The sequence below is a fragment of the Orbicella franksi genome, chromosome 12 (genome assembly GCF_964199315.1).
Source record: "Orbicella franksi chromosome 12, jaOrbFran1.1, whole genome shotgun sequence".
Taxonomy (NCBI): domain Eukaryota; kingdom Metazoa; phylum Cnidaria; class Anthozoa; order Scleractinia; family Merulinidae; genus Orbicella; species Orbicella franksi.
The window spans coordinates 7,380,585-7,399,527 of record NC_138156.1 but is presented as its reverse complement, the minus strand read 5'-3'; the positions used below and the strand labels follow the sequence as shown (position 1 = coordinate 7,399,527).

The following is an 18,943-nucleotide window of genomic DNA, read 5'->3' as shown; positions in this document are numbered from 1 at the left end:
CAGAACTCGTGCGAATTCTCCGGATTTGAACCAGGGACCTTCAGATCTTCAGTCTGACGCTCTCCCAACTGAGCTATCTCGGCACATGAAAAACCCACTTTGAATTCACTTTAACTATAACAAGTGACAAGAACATATCATGAATTTGCAAGGCTATATACCTTGGCCAAAACGAAGGGAAAAATAGCAAACATTGGCTATTACAATCAAGAAGTTAAAAAAATTAACCGCAAAAAATTGCCCTTGGTTGTCTTTGTATTAAAGATTTTGGGCGAAAGTGGTCACCAAATACTGCGACACTTTACCTATAGATTAAGAATAAATCTTTGCGTTTTTACTCCGTTAATTTTAAAGTTTGACGAAAGCTGCAGAGACCCTTTCAAACCTCATGCAAACTCTCTGGATCTGAACCAGGGACGTCTCCCAACTGAGCTATCTCGGCTGTCAGAATGGCCTGATTATTAACAGCAATATAGATCATACTATCCAAGAAATGATAACATCCAAACTAACACTAAAAAATAGACAGAAGAACATGATTGTAAATATATTATGGTACAATGTAAGTCAAAATATTTGAATAAGTACGATGACAAAACTGTCCGTATCCGAACAAGGTATTCAGTAAAATGAAAACAGAGAAAAAGTTCATGTCGAGACTCGGGACTAAGCAGAACTCATGCAACTTCTCCGGATTTGAACCAGGAACCTTCAGATCTTCAGTCTGACGCTCTCCCAACTGAGCTACCTCGGCAATAGCGGACTGATTCTCAAGTCACTGTAACTATAACAACTGGCAAGAATACATCATAAATTTACAAGGAATATATGTACCTTGGTAAGGATCAAAGAAAACATTTTGAGATGGTTAAAACTTTCAATTACGGTCACAAAGTTAGAAAAATCACGAAATTAGCTTTATATTGGGAGAGAATGGTTACAAAACTGCAATGTAATTATGCCATTACGTTAAGGCAGGGCTGTAGCCAGAAAGACAATTATGACTGAGGCAACGTGCATGGTTAAATTCTCCTATTAGGTACATGTAGGGTGTTTATGATGACTATAAACAACAAAATGGATGAGGCAAGGGCCTCGGTTTGAATGAACTGTTACTACGGCCCATTAAGGGTTTCTAATTACTCTCAACATTTTTGAACTGATTTTACATATCGAAAAAAAAAAAACAACAAAAATTGCCGAGACCCGGGATTATTCAGAACTCATGTGAGTTCTCCGGATTTGAACCAGGAACCTTCAGATCTTCAGTCTGACACTCTCCCAACTGAGCTATCTCGGCAACGATGAATGTCGTTTGAATCACCACTGTTACTCAAGAATACTTAAACTATATACCTTGGTTAGGACCAAAGACAATTTTAGATTGTAAAAATTTGCACATGCTATCACATATGGTTGGCGAAATGGTGCAAAATTCACAAAGTTTATATTCATTCCCATTTAAGGGCCCATTAACCGATTCATGCGCGCGCTCGCGCGCGTTGCTAAGGAGGTGAAATTTCACTTCCGGTCACTTACGTCAGCCTGAGCGCGGAAAATAAAAACAACTCAAAAACTTGCAAATTCGCTCACATTTTAGACGTTTTTCTTTGTGTTTCGCAAAATGCAAAGTAACAAAAGTACAAGCAAAGACAAAATAAGAGAAAGATAGAAAAACAAGAGCAATAGAAAGAGAAAAACTAACTCCGTGTGTCTTTGTTTGATCTTACCGAAGTGCGCTGGTAGTGTAAATTGCGCACGCGCTGATAGGGTAACTTCCAATAGATAGCGGGCGCACTTCCGGTTTCTTTAAATGCTAAAGGAAACGCGGTTTTTCATAAAATTCAGCCTTTTTCGACGAATTTCGATTAAAGCCAACGTTGGCAACATAGCTATACATTCCTTCTTGGAAATCATGCTTTTTTCAGAAAATTACGAATTTTTCGATATTTTGAAGTGCTCTCAAAATCTGACCTTTTAGAAATTAAACAAATCGATGCATAGTGTAATGAGGATTTAAATTAAGATAACGAGGAATAAAACACAAATAGCGGTGATAAACATATTAAACTTACGCATTTTAATAACTTGACGTTTCGTATGCTACGCAACATACATTTTCAAAAGTGGAATAAAGACCGTTACAATTTTTGAAAACTATATATGAAATGTAAATAAGGGGTCTGGAAACGAGATTAAGAAACATCTGTTTCTTAACAGTAAAACAATAAAAGCCTAAGCTTATTAATAAAGTATCAGCTTCTCACTGCTGACGTTTACATTAAGAGCCGGCTTAAGTTCTTGGATGAGCAAAGTTTCTTTAATTTTACAATGATAATCTGTTTTACCAGAAGCTAGAATATCAAAATGATCCCACTTGATGTTGTGACCTGTGGCTTTTATATGGTCGGCAATGGCTGATGTGGGGTCATTCTTAGTGAGAGCCTTGAAATGTTCCGTTTTCCTACCATGAAGCCGTCGTTTTGTTTTGCCTATGTAAAAGTCACTGCAGTCCCAGCAAGCAGCTTTATAAATGACTTTAGATTTCTGTGAACGATTTAGACGGTCCTTGTATTGAAAGAAAGATTTGATTCGGATTGACAAAAGATTGACAAATGAACAGAAATTGTATACACATGATTTCAGACGCTTAGAGACTTGGTCACTTTGTACACCTAAGTAAGGTAATAAGATGATAATATCCTTCTTCGGAACCGTAGGGACGGGGCTGCTTGGCTTGTTTCTGTTTCTGTTTAGGACGTCGTTAATGTTGTAAGTGATAATACCTTGTGGGTAGCCATTTTGAAGCAGGAGTTTGCGAAGGTCATCAAGGGCTCCAAGAACTTAAGCCGGCTCTTAATGTAAACGTCAGCAGTGAGAAGCTGATACTTTATTAATAAGCTTAGGCTTTTATTGTTTTACTGTTAAGAAACAGATGTTTTTTAATCTCGTTTCCAGACCCCTTATTTACATTTCATATATAGTTTTCAAAAATTGTAACGGTCTTTATTCCACTTTTGAAAATGTATGTTGCGTAGCATACGAAACGTCAAGTTATTAAAATGCGTAAGTTTAATATGTTTATCACCGCTATTTGTGTTTTATTCCTCGTTAAACTACGATGGCCCAAGAATAAAAGCCTTTATAAATTAAGATACTAAATCAATGAAAAAAATCCCGGGAAAGTAATTTGACTGGGAGCCTTTGCATTTTTTCTGTATTAGTCACATGACCATGGGCGTGGCCTGATGACGTCATCACTAGTGTTACTGATCCGGAAAAAGTTAAGACACATGAAATAACTCTGAACTAACTAAAAATGATGAGGTTATATGAGACTAAATTTTCCCTAGCAACGGCTCAAAAAGATCGGTTAATGGGCCCTTAATGATGTTGTTGTTATTCACGAATATATTTATTCACATTCAACTAAATTTATATTCAAGAAATATATTAATTCACATTTAACGACGTATTTCGTATTCACTAATATATTTACTCACATTTACGGGATGTATTCATTCACATTCAACGGTTTATATTCATTCACATTCACGATCGAAATATTGGTTCAACACGGTGCAATATTCATTCAACATTTTCTGCGCACCGCCTTCGCGCATTATTAGGTCCTAGCTCACGCTCTATAATTTCTGAACGCAATATGGCGGACGAAGGAAGGCTTATTATATGGTCTTATATGAAGGATAAGAACAAAGACCAACGACCCCAAACACAAATAATACATTGGCAGGAACTTTCGATCTCCTACAGGAGTGCGAACGGGAATGGAACACCGCGGAAGTAGGATTGAGAGAGAACATCCAAATAACTTAAAGGCTCGAGTATAGCTCTCCAGCAATTTATTTAATACTACCTTTCGTCAGTATCATAGCGCAGTACTGAATGAAATACTGGAAAATATATGTCTTTTGCATGGACACTGGATACGACACGACTCATCAAACTGCACAAATCTTGCAGTGTATTCTGTGACCAGCTCTGAGGTCTTCCGAACTCGATATTCAATATCGAGGTAGTTCTTGGGGAGCGGGGATGGCGCAGTGGTGAGAGCCCTCGCCTCCCAACAGTTTGACCCGGGGATGAGTTTGTGGTTGGTTCTCGCCTTGCTCCGAGAGTTTTCCTCCGGGTTCTCCGGTTTTCCTCCACCCCCCCCCCCCCGCTCCCCCACAAAAAAACAGCATCTCCATAACCAATTCGACCAGGCTAGAGGGTCTGAATGAAAACCCTCTCTTCCTCTCTAAATATTTTAATTCTAATTTTTATTTTTCCCACTGCAACAAAGATCGTCGGGCTTCACGTGGACAAAAAAAAGGAGGACATTGAAACGTCGTATTGTGGAGTACGGGCTTCTCGATGATTTCGGATAAGCAACTAAGCAATCTCGTAGAACGTTCAGTTTCGTGATGAGTGATCAATCAACGGGATGGAAGAGGGAGAGTATTGGCCACGTTGACCTTGAAGACTCTAGAATCAGCTGGGCTGTCGTAAGACACCCTCACATTTTCACCCCTATGATCACCTCGCACCCTTTATGGCCACTCAAACCTTTGGGTCGCATCTAGGACAATGCTACAGTTCTGTTATTAGTAGAACATTTAAAAAAACAACCACAACAACAACGCTAGTATAGTTTTTTTTACATTTTTTTAGGAGTGCCTTGTTAAAGATTAAAGGTTAAAGGAAAATCATCAACCCCCATGCATGACAGTAACCAGGCTATGGTGTCCGTCAATATGCCACAAGCTATTTGGAGCAGCCGGAGAATACACTCTCCTAGAAAGTGCGACAGCCCAGCGGATTCTAGAGTTCCAGGGTCAACGCGGTTAATATTCTCCCTGATTCCATCCCGTTGAACTCTGAGACCTATAATGATCGAAGATGTTCGGTCACCAAGGAATACCCGAACAAAGTCCCATGATCACTCATAAAAAGTTGTACGAGATTATCTACTTGCTCATCCGAAATCATCGAGCAGTCTGTTATCTCCTCTAGCCCATGTAACGTTTATGTTCAGTTGTGTATGTTTGGGGTCTTTGGTCTTTGTTCTACCCCTTCATATAATAGGCCTTCCTTCGTTCAGAAATTTTAGAGCGGGAGCTGGGACCTAATGATACGCGAAGGCGGTGCGCAGAAAATGTTGAATGAATATTGCACCGTGTTGAACCAATATTTTGATCGTGAATGTGAATGAATATAAACCGTTGAATGTGAATGAATACATCCCGTAAATGTGAGTAAAGATATTCGTGAATACGAAATACGTCGTTAAATGTGAATTAATTTATTTCTTAAATATAAATTTAGTTGAATGTGAATAAATATATTCGTGAATAATAGCAACATCATTAAATGGGAATGAATATAAACTTTGTGAATTTTGCACCATTTCGCCAACGATAAATCACAAAGTGACAAAAAATTCAGAAGTGTGGTAACTCTCCTAAGCTTGTAATTCTTTTCATTGTTAGCAGCTGTTATTGTTTTAGGGCGTAGCTAGGCGCACTGTTTCTCTTGTTTGTTCCTTTGTTCTCTCAAAAGGTATCAGGCCATTCATGTGAGACATTACGAGAGCTGCTAACCGACCCAAAAAATTTTACTAAATTACCTTTGTAATGGGAGAGAATAGTACCAAAACTTCCATACTTTATACCATTAAGAGTTTATAAGCAATCTTTACATATTTAAACTGGTTTCACATTTAAAAAAAAAAAAATGCCGAGACCCGGGATTATTCAGAACTCATGCGAGTTCTCCGGAATTGAACCAGGGACCTTCAGATCTTCAGTCTGATGCTCTCCCAACTGAGCTATCTCGGCACTTTATGAGTTTCTTTTGAATTCAGTTTAACCATAACAAGTGACAAGAATATATTATGAATTTGCAAGGCTATGTACCTTGGGAAGAATAAAGGGGAAAATAGCAAGAATAAGCAGTTACACTCAAAAAAAAAAAAATAACAACAAAATTGTCTTTGTATTAAAGATTTTGGACGAAAATGGTTACCAAACACTGCGATACTTTAACTAAAAATTTAGAATAAATCTCTGCGTTTTTACTCCGTTGGTTTTAAACCTTGATGCGAACTCTCCGGATCGGAACCAGGGACGCTCTCCCAGTGAGCTATTTCGGCTGTCAGAACGGCTTGATCATGTACAGCAATATAGATCATACTATCCAAGAAATAATGATATCCACGCAAACTAACTCTATAAAATAAGACAGAAGCACATGGTTGTGAATGTATTATAGTACAATGTAAATCAAAATATTCCAATAAGCACACTGACAAAACTGCCGGTATCCGAACAGGTATTAAAATAAAAATCGAATAAAAGTTCTTGCCGAGACCCGGGATTATTCAGAATTCACACGAGTTCTCCGGGTTTGAACCAGGGACCTTGAGATCTTCAGTCTGACGCTCTCCCAACTGACCTATCTCGGCAACGATGAATGCTTTTTGAATCACCACTGTAACTATAACAAGTGAGAAGGATGCCTCAAGAATACTTATACTATATACCTTGGTAAGGACCAAAGCAGATTTGAGATTGTAAAAACTATCACAAAGTTAAAAAAATTCAGAAGTGTAGCATCTCTCGTAAGCTTGTGAGTCATTTGCTTGTTAACAGCTGTTATTGTTTCGGGGCGCGGCTAGGGGCAGTGTTTCTGTTGTTTGCTCTTTTGTCCTCTCAAAGGCTATCAAGCCATTCATGTGAGACCTTGCGAGAGCTGCTACCCGACCCAAAAAATATTACTAAATTACCTTTGTAATGGGAGAGAATAGTACCAAAACTTCTATACTTTATACCATTACGTTAAGAGTTTATAAGCAATCTCTACATATTTGAACTGGTTCTACATTTTGAAAAAAAAATTGCCGAGACCCGGGATTATTCAGAACTGATGCGATTTCTCCGGATTTGAACCAGGGATCTTCAGATTTTCAGTCTGACGCTCTCCCAACTGAGCTATCTCGGCACATGATAAATGCCTTTCGAATTCACTTTGACTATAACAAGGGACAAGAACATATCATGAATTTGCCAGGCTGGTGAATTATAGAAAAGACAAGTGATGACAACATGACCGATGGCATATGCAAAGGCAATATAAAAAGCAAAACTCTGAAAATTGACCGTTGACAGATTTGTAGCTAAACCCAAATAGAGGATGGAGAAATAAACTGGTTTGGGTTTTGGTCATATTAGTTGTTCTTCATGATAACGTATTGAAGATATTACTGACGTTCTGATTAAAGCATTGCATGAACAAGAGGAGAGGTTTATTTTGGGAACCCACAGTGTTTGTACATGTCAGGATGCAACCGTTTAGGCTAACAGTGGAAAAAAAGAGAAAAAGAGTAAGTTCGCACTAAAACCGTGCAGCTAACTTTCAGGTCTTAGCCAAAAGGAGTACACTGAAGAAGTGGGATATAAAAGTGGTGAAAGAACTGGAGTCAGATTTAATCGGTTGGGATCAAGGATTGTTCATCCAGATTAACTCGACAGTTGTAAAAACAAAATGAAGCTTTTAATTATGAGACTTCGATGTAAAAGATATGAAATTGGTACTGCAATGACAAGTTTTGGGGATGTAACTGCAAAGAATTGAAGTTGAAAACAACAACAACAAAAACAGCAAAAACGGCGCAGAAAAAATACTTTGTCTCGTACCAGAATCTTATGTAAAGGTGGGCAAAACGAAAACGCGCGAAATTATGATGCTTTGGCATAAGCATCACTGCAATGCATTTTTTGCTGTGAACAATCCAATTGAGTTTTTTTCAAAGTTTCTTGCCGAGCCTCGGAATTATTCAGGACTCATGCGAGTTCTCCGGATTTGAACCAGGGACCTTCAGATCTTCAGTCTGACGCTCTCCCAACTGAGCTATCTCGGCACATTATGAGTTTGTTTTGAATTCACTTTAACTATATAACAAGTGGCAAGACAAGAATATATCATGAATTTGCAAGGCTATGTACCTTGGCAAGAACGAAGGGAAAAATAGCAAAAATAAGCAATTACAATTACAAAGTTTAAAAAAAAAATTAACAACAAAATTGTCTTTGTACTAAAGAGTTTGGGCGAAAATGGTTACTAAATACTGCGATATTTAACGTATAGACTTAGAATAAATCTTTGCGTTTTTACTCCGTTGGTTTTAAAGTTTGACGAAAATTGCAGAGACTCACACGGTTGTGAAAGTATTATAGAACAATGTAAATCAAAATATTTCAATGAGTACACTGACAAAACTGCCCGTATCCGAACAGGGATTAAAATAAATATCGAAAAAAGTTCTTGCCGAGACCCGGGATTATTCAGAACTCATGCGATTTCTCCGGATTTGAACCAGGGACCTTCAGATCTTCAGTCTGACGCTCTCCCAACTGAGCTATCTCGGCAACTGGTTGAACACACAATTGAAACATTCCAGCCAAGTGTTATATGGTTTGCGTCGTTTCAGTTAATCTTCATGATAAAGTATACTGAAGATATTCAGACTGAAGTTCTGATTTAAGCATTGAACGAGAAGAGATATATTTTGAGAAACCACGGTCTTTGTACATGTCAACATGCAACCGTTTAGGCCAACAGTGGAGAAAAAGAGTAAGTTTGCACTAAAACCGTCCAGCTAACTTCCAGCTCTTAGTCGAAAGGGGTACACTGAAGATGTGGGATATAAAAGTGATGAAAGTACTGGTGTCAAATTTAATGTGGAGATCAAGGATTGTTCATCCAGCTTAACTCGCCAATCGTATAAACAAAATGAAGCTTCTAATTATGAGACCGCGAGGCGAAAGATATGAAATTGGTACTGCAATGACAAGCTTTGGGGATGTAACTGCAAAGAATTGAAGTTTAAAACAACAACAACAACAAAACAGCAAAAACGGCGCAAAAAAAAAAAAAGATTTCTCTCGTACCAGGATCTTATATAAAGGTGGGCAAAACGAAAACGCGCAAAATTATAATGCTTTGGCGTAAGTATCACTGAATTGCAAAGCATTTTTTACCTTCGACTATCCAATTTTTTAAAAAATATTTTTGCCGAGACCCGGGACTATTCAGAACCCGTGCGAGCTCTCCGGATTTGAACCAGGGACCTTCAGATCTTCAGTCTGACGCTCTCCCAACTGAGCTATCTCGGCACATGAAAAATTCCCTTTTGAATTCACTTTAACTATAACAAGTGACAAGAACACATCATGAACTTGCAAGGCCATATACCTTGGCCAGAACGAAGGGAAAAATAGCAAAAATTGGCTATTACAATCACAAAGTTAAAAAAAATTAACCACAAAAAATTGTCTTTGGTTGTCTTTGTATTAAAGATTTTGGGCGAAAGGGGTTACCAAATACCGCGATACTTTACCTATAGATTTAGAATAAATCTTTGCGTTTTTACTCCTTTAATTAGTTTTAAAGTTTGACGAAAACTGCAGATACCCTTTCAAACCTCATGCGACCTCTCTGGATCTGAACCAGGGATGTCTCCCAACTGAGCTATCTCGGCTGTCAGAACGGCCTGATTATTAACAGCAATATAGATCATACTATCCAAGAAATGATAACATCCAAACTAACACTAAAAAATAGACAGAAGAACATGGTTGTGAATGTATTATAGTAAAATGTAAAGCAAAATATTTGAATAAGTACGATGAATAAACTGTCCGTATCCGAACAGGGTATTCAGTAAAATAAAAAAAAAAAGTTCTTGCCGAGACCCGGGATTAAGCAGAACGCATGCAACTTCTCCGGATTTGAACCAGGGACCTTCAGATCTTCAGTCTGACGCTCTCCCAACTGAGCTATCTCGGCAATAGCGGACTGATGCTCAAGTCACTGTTACTATAACAACTGGCAAGAATACATCATAAATTGACAAGGAATATATGTACCTTGGTAAGGATCAAAGAAAACATTTTGAGATGGTTAAAATTTTTAATTACGGTCACAAAGTTAAAAAATTCACGAAATTACCTTTATGTTGGGAGAGAATGGTTACAAAACTCCGATGTAATTATGCCATTAAGTTAAGGCAGGGCTGTAGCCAGAAAGACAATTATGACTGAGGCAAAGTGCATGGTTAAATTCTCCTATTAGGTACATTTAGGGTGTTTATGATGACTATAAACAACAGAATGGATGAGGCAAGGGCCTCGGTTTGAATGAACTGTTACTACGGCCCATTAAGGGTTTATAATCACTCTTAACATTTTTGAACTGATTTTACATATCGAAAAAAAACAAACAAAACAAAACAAAAAACAAAAATTGCCGAGACCCGGGATTATTCAGAACTCATGTGAGTTCTCCGGATTTGAACCAGGGACCTTCAGATCTTCAGTCTGACGCTCTCCCAACTGAGCTATCTCGGCAACGATGAATGTCATTTGAATCACCACTGTTACTTAAGAATACGTATACCATATACCTTCGTTAGGACCAAAGACACTTTGAGATAGTAAAGATTTGCACATACTATCACAAAGTGACAAAAAATTCAGAAGTGTGGCAACTCTCCTAAGCTTGTAATTCTTTTCATTGTTAGCAGCTGTTATTGCATTGTTTTAGGGCGTAGCTAGGCGCATTGTTTCTGTTGTTTGTTCCTTTGACCTCTCAAAAGGTATCAAGCCATTCATGTGAGACCTTACGAGAGCTGCTACCCGACCCAAAAAATTTTACTAAATTACCTTTGTAAAGGAAGAGAATAGTCCCACAACGTCGATACTTTATACCATTACGTTAAGAGCTCATAAGCAGTCTTTACATATTTAAACTGGTTTTACATTTTGAAAAAAAAAAAATTGCCGAGACCCGGGAATATTCAGAACTCATGCGAGTTCTCCGGATTTGAACCAGGGACCTTCAGATCTTCAGTCTGACGCTCTCCCAACTGAGCTATCTCGGCTGGTGAATTATCTATCGAAAAGACAAGTGATGACAACATGACAGATGGCAAGTGCAAAGGCAATATAAAAAGCAAAACTCTTAAAATTGACCCTTGACAGATTTGTAGCTAAACCCAAATAGAGGATGGAGAAATAAACTGGCCTGGGTTTTGGTCATTTCAGTTGTTCTTCATGATAAAGTTTTGAAGATATTACTGAAGGTCTGATTAAAGCATTGCATGAACGAGAGGAGAGGTTTATTTTGGGAACCCACAGTCTTTTGTACATGTCAGGATGCAACCGTTTAGGCTAACAGTGGAAAAAAAAGAGAAAAAGAGTAAGTTCGCACTTAAACCGTGCAACTAGCTTCCAGGTCTTAGCCGAAAGGGGTACACTGAAGAAGTGGGATATAAAAGTGGTGAAAGAACTGGAGTCAGATTTAATCGGTTGGGATCAAGGATTGTTCATGTTCCAACTTAACTCGACAGTTGTAAAAAGAAAAGGAAGCTTCTAATTAGGAGACTACGATGCGAAAGATATGAAATTGGTACTGCAATGACAAGTTTTGGGGATGTAACTGCAAAGAATTGAAAAACAAAAACAACAAAAACAGCAAAAACGGCGCAAAAAAAAAAACTGATAATTTCTCTGGTATCAGAATCTTATATAAAGGTGGGCGAAATGAAAACGCGCAAAATTATGATGTTTTGGTACAGGCATCTCTGCAATGCATTTTTTGCCTATGACTATCCAAATTTTAAAAAAAATGATCTTGCCGAGACCCGGGATTATTCAGAACTCATGCGAGCTCTCCGGATTTGAACCAGGGACCTTCAGATCTTCAGTCTGACGCTCTCCCAACTGAGCTATCTCGGCAACGATGAATGCCTTTTAAATCACCACTGTAACTGTAACAAGTGAGGATGATGCCTCAAGAATACTTATACTATGTACCTTGGTAAGGACCAAAGCAAATTTGAGATTGTAAAAACTTGCAAATACTATCACAAAGTGGCAAAAACTTCAGAGGTGTAGTAACTATCGTAAGCTTGTAATTCTTCTCATTGTTAGCAGCTGTTATTGTTTTGGGGCGCGGCTAGGGGCATTGTTTCTGTTGTTTGTTCCTTTGTCCTCTCAAAAGGTATCAAGCAATTCATGTCAGACTTTACGAGAGCTGCTACTCGGCCCAAAAAAATTCACAAAATTACTTTTGTTATGGGAGAGAATAGTACCAAAACTTCGATACTCTATACCATTACGTTAAGAGTTTATAAGCAATCTTTACATACTTGAACTGGTGCTACATTTACAAAAAAAAAAAATTGCCGAGACCCGGGATTATTCAGAACTCATGCGAGTTCTCCGGAATTGAACCAGGGACCTTCAGATCTTCAGTCTGACGCTCTCCCAACTGAGCTATCTCGGCACTTGATGAGTTTCTTTTGAATTCAGTTTAACCATAACAAGTGACAAGAATATATTATGAATTTGCAAGGCTATGTACCTTGGGAAGACCAAAGGGAAAAATAGCAACAATTAGCAATTACAATCACAAAGTTAAAAAAAAAAAATTAACAACAAAATTGTCTTTGTATTAAAGATTTTGGACGAAAATGGCTACCAAACACTGCGATACTTCAACTAAAAATTGAGAAAAAGTCTCTGCGTTTTTACTCCGTTGGTTTTAAAGATTGACGAAAATTACAGAGAGTCAGATCCTTTCAAACCTCATGCGAACTCTCCGGATCTGAACCAGGGACGCTCTCCCAGTGAGCTATCTTGGCTGTCAGAACGGCTTGATTACAGCAATATAGGTCATACTATCCAAGAAATAATGATATCCACGCAAACTAACACAATAAAAAAAGACAGAAGCACATGGTTGTGAATGTATTATAGTACAATGTAAATCAAAATATTTCAATGATCGAGTACAATGACAAAACTGCCCGTATCCGAAGAGGTATTAAAGTAAAAATCGAAAAAAAGTTCTTGCCGAGACCCGGGATTATTCAGAATTCACAGGAGTTTGCCGGATTTGAACCAGGGACCTTCAGATCTTCAGTCTGACGCTCTCCCAACTGAGCTATCTCGGCAACGATGAATGTATTTTGAATCACCACTGTAACTATAACAAGTAAGAAGGATGCCACAAGAATACTTATACTATATACCTTGGTAAAGACCAAAGCAAATTTGAGATTGTAAAAACTTGCAAATACTATCACAAAGTGGCAAAAACTTCAGAGGTGTAGTAACTGCCGTAAGCTTGTAATTCTTCTCATTGTTAGCAGCTGTTATTGTTTTGGGGCGCGGCTAGGGGCATTGTTTCTGTTGTTTGCTCCTTTGTCGTCTCAAAAGGTATCAAGCAATTCATGTGAGACATTACGAGAGCTGCTACCCGACCCAAAAAAATTCACAAAATTATTTTCGTAATGGGAGAGAATAGTCCCAAAACTTCGATACTTTATACCATTACGTTAAGCGTTTATAAGCAATCTTTACATATTTGAACTGGTTTTACATCTCGAAAAAAAATTGCCGAGACCCGGGATAATTCAGAACTCATGAGAGTTCTCCGGATTTGAACCAGGGACCTTCAGATCTTCAGTCTGACGCTCTCCCAACTGAGCTATCTCGGCAGTGATGAAATACTTACAAAGTGACTCGGTAACTATGACAAGTGACGAGAGCTGACATCATTAATTTACAAGAATTATCCGCCAGCTTGGGAAGGACATAAGGCCCTCTTTACACGACCCTGGGTTGCTTTTTTTCCCCGGATTGAATCACCGCAAAGAATGCGAACACTTTACTCCAACCCGGGTTGTCAGTCTGCAATAGCGCGTGGTTTGCTTCGAGCCTGACCCAGATCAGCCTTTCTACCGATCAAAAACTGAAAACATGGCCGGCTAGGAAGATTACAAACAAAACGACTTGAAAGTATAACTGAATTGTGAGAGTCCTGATGTACAAACCAAAAAAAAAAAAAAAAAAACACACGAAACAACATGGATATTTGACTGAAAGTACCAATCCGGGTTAGCTTTTGGCCCACTATTTTTGAACTGGTTTATATCTTGGAAAAAAAAAAACGTTGCCGAGACTCGGGATTATTCAGAACTCATGCGCGTTCTCCAGCACAACTGTAAAGAGAATTGGAAAAATTTACTCTCTACCAAGAAATATTAAGTTTAAAATATCACTTCAGTAAAAAAATAAATAACTAAATAAAATAACGCACTGATTTGAAGGTTTCTTCGAAAAAGTGTTTCATTAAATATAACTGGCAGAAAAAGCAGACGAGCAAAATCATTCTGTAAAAGACATGCCGAGAACCGGGATTATTCAGAACTCATGCGAGTTCTCCGGATTTGAACCAGGGACCTTCAGATCTTCAGTCTGACGCTCTCCCAACTGAGCTATCTCGGCACTTAATGAAAGTACTTTTCTACATTTGTAAGAAATTTAGAACGTTCACAGTATCGGTAGTACAGTGACTGACGAAGAGCGTAGTTTTCTTATTTTCTTGTAAGTCTCAAAATAAAGAAATATCTTGCGCTGCAATGTCATTTCCACGATAAAGTCACATCCCACATCATACCTATGTGTAATCGTAGTTTTGGTACACTTCGACGGCATTATCAGGCGAGTTAAGTCGAAATATGGTATGCCGCGGAAGCGTACCTAAAGAGGTACTGTTAGGTATTCACCGTACCCAAATTCGGCCGAGTGACCATAACGTCGAGCCATATCAGTTCAGTGACTTGATATCGCAGGATATCAGGACAGTAGACACGGCGGCTTCTGACTGGCTAATTGCGAGTTAGGGTACGGTAGCTCGACATATCGTAACTTGACAACAATGACTGCAAGCATTACGTAACAGACAAGTTGGTGTGATATCTTGCGATTTTACCGACTTAATTAAATGTAGATGTAGATCAAAGTCATGTCAACTAGGTTTGAAAAAGGCTGCAAACGACAGTTCCTTACATACAGTAGAAACGGTTAGGAATCTTGTGTGACCGAGCCTGAAGAAGAACTGGGAGCTAGGATAGTCATAGAGTCCCAGTCCCAAACCACGCGCGATTATTTAATTCTGCTTTCTCTCTCTTTCTTTCTTTCTCCCTTTTTTTTCTTTTTTGTTTTTCCTTTCTTTTTTGTTTCTTTTAACCTTACCAGGAAAAATATCAACTGTTACGTGTTTGTACGTCTAAAGAAAATGATCGTTTGAATTGAATGAGATGGTCGCAAGGCGGAGTTCTAATAACAACATTTTCAACAGACAAAGCTTATTCTCAGTTTGAAAAAAAAAAAAAACCCACACTCTCTCAGGGAAATTGGGTGGATGTTCAAAACGTCTGTAAAGGACATCTTTTTCCCTGAAAGAAAAACACACCTGCTTAATTAGAATTCAGCTTACAAAGAAAGCGGAATTTTTTATAAAAAAAAAAAACTGATTTCTCTTGTTGACGTGACCTTTGTGGCAAAGGTTTCGCGTGTGTTGTGGTTTTTGCGTCCATTGTGTAGAACTCAGTACACACTCATGCTAATTTTCAAAGTTTTCTAAGACCTAGAAATCCTTTTAAACGGAGAGATAATCGAAGGAAATGATATTGCACTCAGGTTGATTTGAGCATTTCAACTCGTGTTCTAGTTCAGGTTAGCTCGAAACAGCGATTGAATTGAGGCGAACCGTTGTGTGAGGAGTCGAAAGTGAAACTCAATTGGCAATCTACCCGTTGGAAGAATTTCGAAAGCGCAGCTTCCATTGAAACTGCATTTATGCTTTAAGTCAACACGGGATTTTTCCTGTCATATCCGCACAAAAGGTTAATAAATGCCATAATCCAGGTCGTGTATATCACCCAGGGAACATTAGATTTACTCTATTCCACAACACATGCTTTATACTGACAAGGAGTTTGTGTGCTCTACGGACTCTTTTTCCCAACTGAAAACAACGAACACATGTTGAACAGCTCTCTGTAGTTCTCGAACAAATTCCGAGCAAACGAAGCTAAAGAGAGTCCTTTTCATCAAGGACAGAAAATTATCAACTCGCTAGCAAATGCAGACAGATTTTAATTATTTTTCGACGAGTTTTCAATGCGCCTCTGTCGACGTGGGAACATCGAAGGCCCAACACACATGTTAGAAAATTGCTTTATTAACTTCTAAAGAATGGCGGCGGGCAACCATTTTTTGTATCCTTCTGGTAAACAAAGAGTCCATTACGCGAATAAACGCTTCTCTGAGCCTCATTTAAACCCTCGCTCCAGCTGTAACAAAATAGGATCGCCGTGTGTCACCTTCGACATATTCGCACTGATCTCTCTAGTTGCTCTTTTTATGAAAAGATTGACTGGAAGAAAGGAGTTCGGTGTTATGACATCCTCTGAGCACAAGATTACTGAGTTTTCCATGGTTTTCTTTTGTATGTTCAACAGATACATGCCGACTTTTTACAGCCGTAAATTACATCGTGATTTGTGTATTTTATTAGATCAGGAAATGCTAAAGTTGATATTTACAAATACTTTAAAACATTTTCCTTGCCGCGCGGCTCACTCTTACAAGATCAGTTATGTTCAAACGACAGCTAAATTTACTAACACACGAAAAAAAAGCGATTTATCGTGATCAAGAAAAAGCTGATTAATGCGTTACAACGTCAAGCTAAAAATTTATTAAAACTTTCTTTCCTTCATGACTGTGACGAGCATGATCTGAATAAAGTGTCTAAATTGTTTGCGTTTTAAAGATGAAAGACAAAGCCCGCCAGCGGAGATAAAGAAAATTGTTCTTTTCTCCTCTTTCGCCGATTAGTTTGAATGATAATTTCTTATCTGGTTTTAAAATGTAACTTTGCTTTTCCCAATTCCCCAGCGTCTCCATAAACTTCCGTCAAATTAACACTATCAAGCCTTAAGTTACACAAGTATCTGTTTTCTGATCGCTAATTAGTTACAATAAATGATCTTACAAACGGTAAAGTTACGACTTTTGTTCCTCTTTCAGTTCAATGTATCGAATTGTTCAATTAGTTTGAAGTCTTTTCCCTCTCATTTGTGGCTGTTTCTTTGTTGTTTTTCCCAACAGCTGAGTCGCTTTTCTCTGCTTTTTTACTCGTAGTCGAGCTATCAGGCTTGTCATTTTTCGCTACTTTCTTTTTCCACTTCATCCTTCTGTTCTGGAACCAGGTCTTCACCTGCGCTTCGTTCAAGCCCAGGATATGCGATAATTTGGCGCGATTTGTCGAATCTAAATACCTCTGCTCTGAAAAGGTTTTCTCCAGGACACGCAACTGAAGATCCGTGAAAACTGTGCGCGATTTGCGACATCTCTTCCCGCTTGGGGTGCGAAGAGCTGGCTTTACACGGAAGTACACGGGAAGTGGATGATGTATGATATCCGAGCTGGAGGGAGGGTCTACAATAAAAAAAAAAAGCATGAAAGGTTCATTGATATACGAAGTAAATCCTATCAAACCTCTTTGTGTATAGATCAGTCTTTGGAAGCCACTAACAGCTAAGAACCTATTTAAAGGCTTACTTAAATATTTCAACTATTTAAGTAAGCTTTTTAATGGGTTCCTATCTGAATAAAGTTCAGTCTAAGATATTTTCCATTTACGTTCATGATCGCCTGTACATTTCGATTACTATCGCAATTCTTCCTTCATTTGGCAAAGCGGATTTCTAATGTTACAAAGATCAAAAAGGCAGAAAGTTTCAAAATGTCAGAAATCTTTTAACCGAGATGACTGTGATCTCCTTTAGACAAGAAAATTAAATCTTTTATGCAAAGCTCCCTTTTATTATCGTGATATTTTAGTGATTTATGCCGATGACGACATTACAAGAAACCGTTTTTCATTTGTCTCGAATTCTGCGGAATTAAATCATATCTGCGCTGACCAAATTGAGTCGCCATTTTCGATTTCATGCTGAGCCAAAATTAGTGTTGACACGATTCACACGCGCTAAATATGGCTTAGGTATTAGGAAGTTAACAAGATGTCGCAGGATAATCAGGCAGCGGCAGTTTAATAGACGATTAATACGTAGTTTTACTGCGTGCTCTGCGGCTCTCGTGACAAGATCGAAATTTAACGAGCTCTTGATAAACCACAAATAAACTGAAGTCCGATCGCAAACGACTCTTAAGTCGTTACGGAGTTAGCACTTGAGAAAAACATTTAAGTGGTAACCTGTCTGTCAAAGAGATGTAGAAAACTACTAACGAATCGAAAGTGAACTTACCAGGAATGCTCAGCTTGCTCGTGGAGGTAGGCAGCAGCGTTCTTGGGTCTGTTGTGTAGTTGAATGGCAGTTGAGGGCCCCCGCTCGAGGTGAATGTCTCTTGTTGGGTATACGGACCAGTTTGTTTGGCCATAAAACACGGCTGTGACGGGTTACAAATCCTGCTCTCCTCCGTCAGAAAATGAGAAGTGTAATGCGGAGGAGGCGACAGTAACAGGGGATTGTTCTGCATGTATTGAGGATTCTGATAAAACAGGAACGAATCTTGGTACCTAGTGTACATTTCGATAACTGGCCTTGACGCGATGCCCGGGTGCTTTAACGTTGAACGTAGCAGCTATCGTTGGCAAATGAATATCTTTATTGTCAAGGGTTTAGAAAATGCCATGAAAAACACCTTTGTGTTGATTGACAGGTTTGAAAAGTATCTCGTTCAAATAAAAGGCCGTTTTGACGTTTATTAAAGGCATTTACAAGCAACCAACCTCATGTCGTATGTAATTACGAAACGGATCTGAAGTTTTCTTTTCATTGACACTTTAAAAGTGCCGCGAGGTTCAAGGTCAGATGATAGAGGTTTTTATTATACTACTTTACATTACCACCCAAATTAATTGTGGTCGTTATTCAATTAGTGTTTATAATAAACTCGGAAAGAGTGTCAATTATAATCTATTATCGCAAGATAATCGAAGGTAGAATTCAATTAGTACTTACAACAATGGAATCGCGAGTAACAGCACTAGCTTGGTA

The 18,943-nt window shown here is 38.4% G+C and overlaps 1 protein-coding gene and 5 non-coding genes across 6 annotated transcripts; all 6 read right to left on the bottom strand.

Moving 5' to 3' along the window:
• Positions 1-7: 7 nt before the first annotated feature.
• On the bottom strand, positions 8-85 carry Trnaf-gaa (transfer RNA phenylalanine (anticodon GAA)). Its single transcript has one exon. It is a non-coding gene; the product is annotated as a tRNA-Phe (tRNA).
• A 6,840-nt stretch (positions 86-6,925) lies between these two features.
• Positions 6,926-6,999, bottom strand: Trnaf-gaa (transfer RNA phenylalanine (anticodon GAA)). The gene has a single exon. It is a non-coding gene; the product is annotated as a tRNA-Phe (tRNA).
• Positions 7,000-9,100: 2,101 nt separating this feature from the next.
• On the bottom strand, positions 9,101-9,178 carry Trnaf-gaa (transfer RNA phenylalanine (anticodon GAA)). Its single transcript has one exon. It is a non-coding gene; the product is annotated as a tRNA-Phe (tRNA).
• Positions 9,179-9,764: 586 nt separating this feature from the next.
• Trnaf-gaa (transfer RNA phenylalanine (anticodon GAA)) lies at positions 9,765-9,849 on the bottom strand. Its single transcript has one exon. It is a non-coding gene; the product is annotated as a tRNA-Phe (tRNA).
• A 1,874-nt stretch (positions 9,850-11,723) lies between these two features.
• Trnaf-gaa (transfer RNA phenylalanine (anticodon GAA)) lies at positions 11,724-11,799 on the bottom strand. Its single transcript has one exon. It is a non-coding gene; the product is annotated as a tRNA-Phe (tRNA).
• Positions 11,800-15,619: 3,820 nt separating this feature from the next.
• Positions 15,620-18,781, bottom strand: LOC145463317 (homeobox protein ceh-31-like). Its single transcript, XM_081447067.1, has 2 exons — positions 18,191-18,781; positions 15,620-17,357 (listed from the first exon to the last, which is right to left on the bottom strand). The coding sequence occupies exons 1-2, from the start codon at positions 18,471-18,473 to the stop codon at positions 16,969-16,971; spliced, it is 672 nt and encodes a 223-aa protein (XP_081303193.1). The 5' UTR covers positions 18,474-18,781; the 3' UTR covers positions 15,620-16,968.
• Between the last annotated feature and the right edge of the window lie 162 nt (positions 18,782-18,943).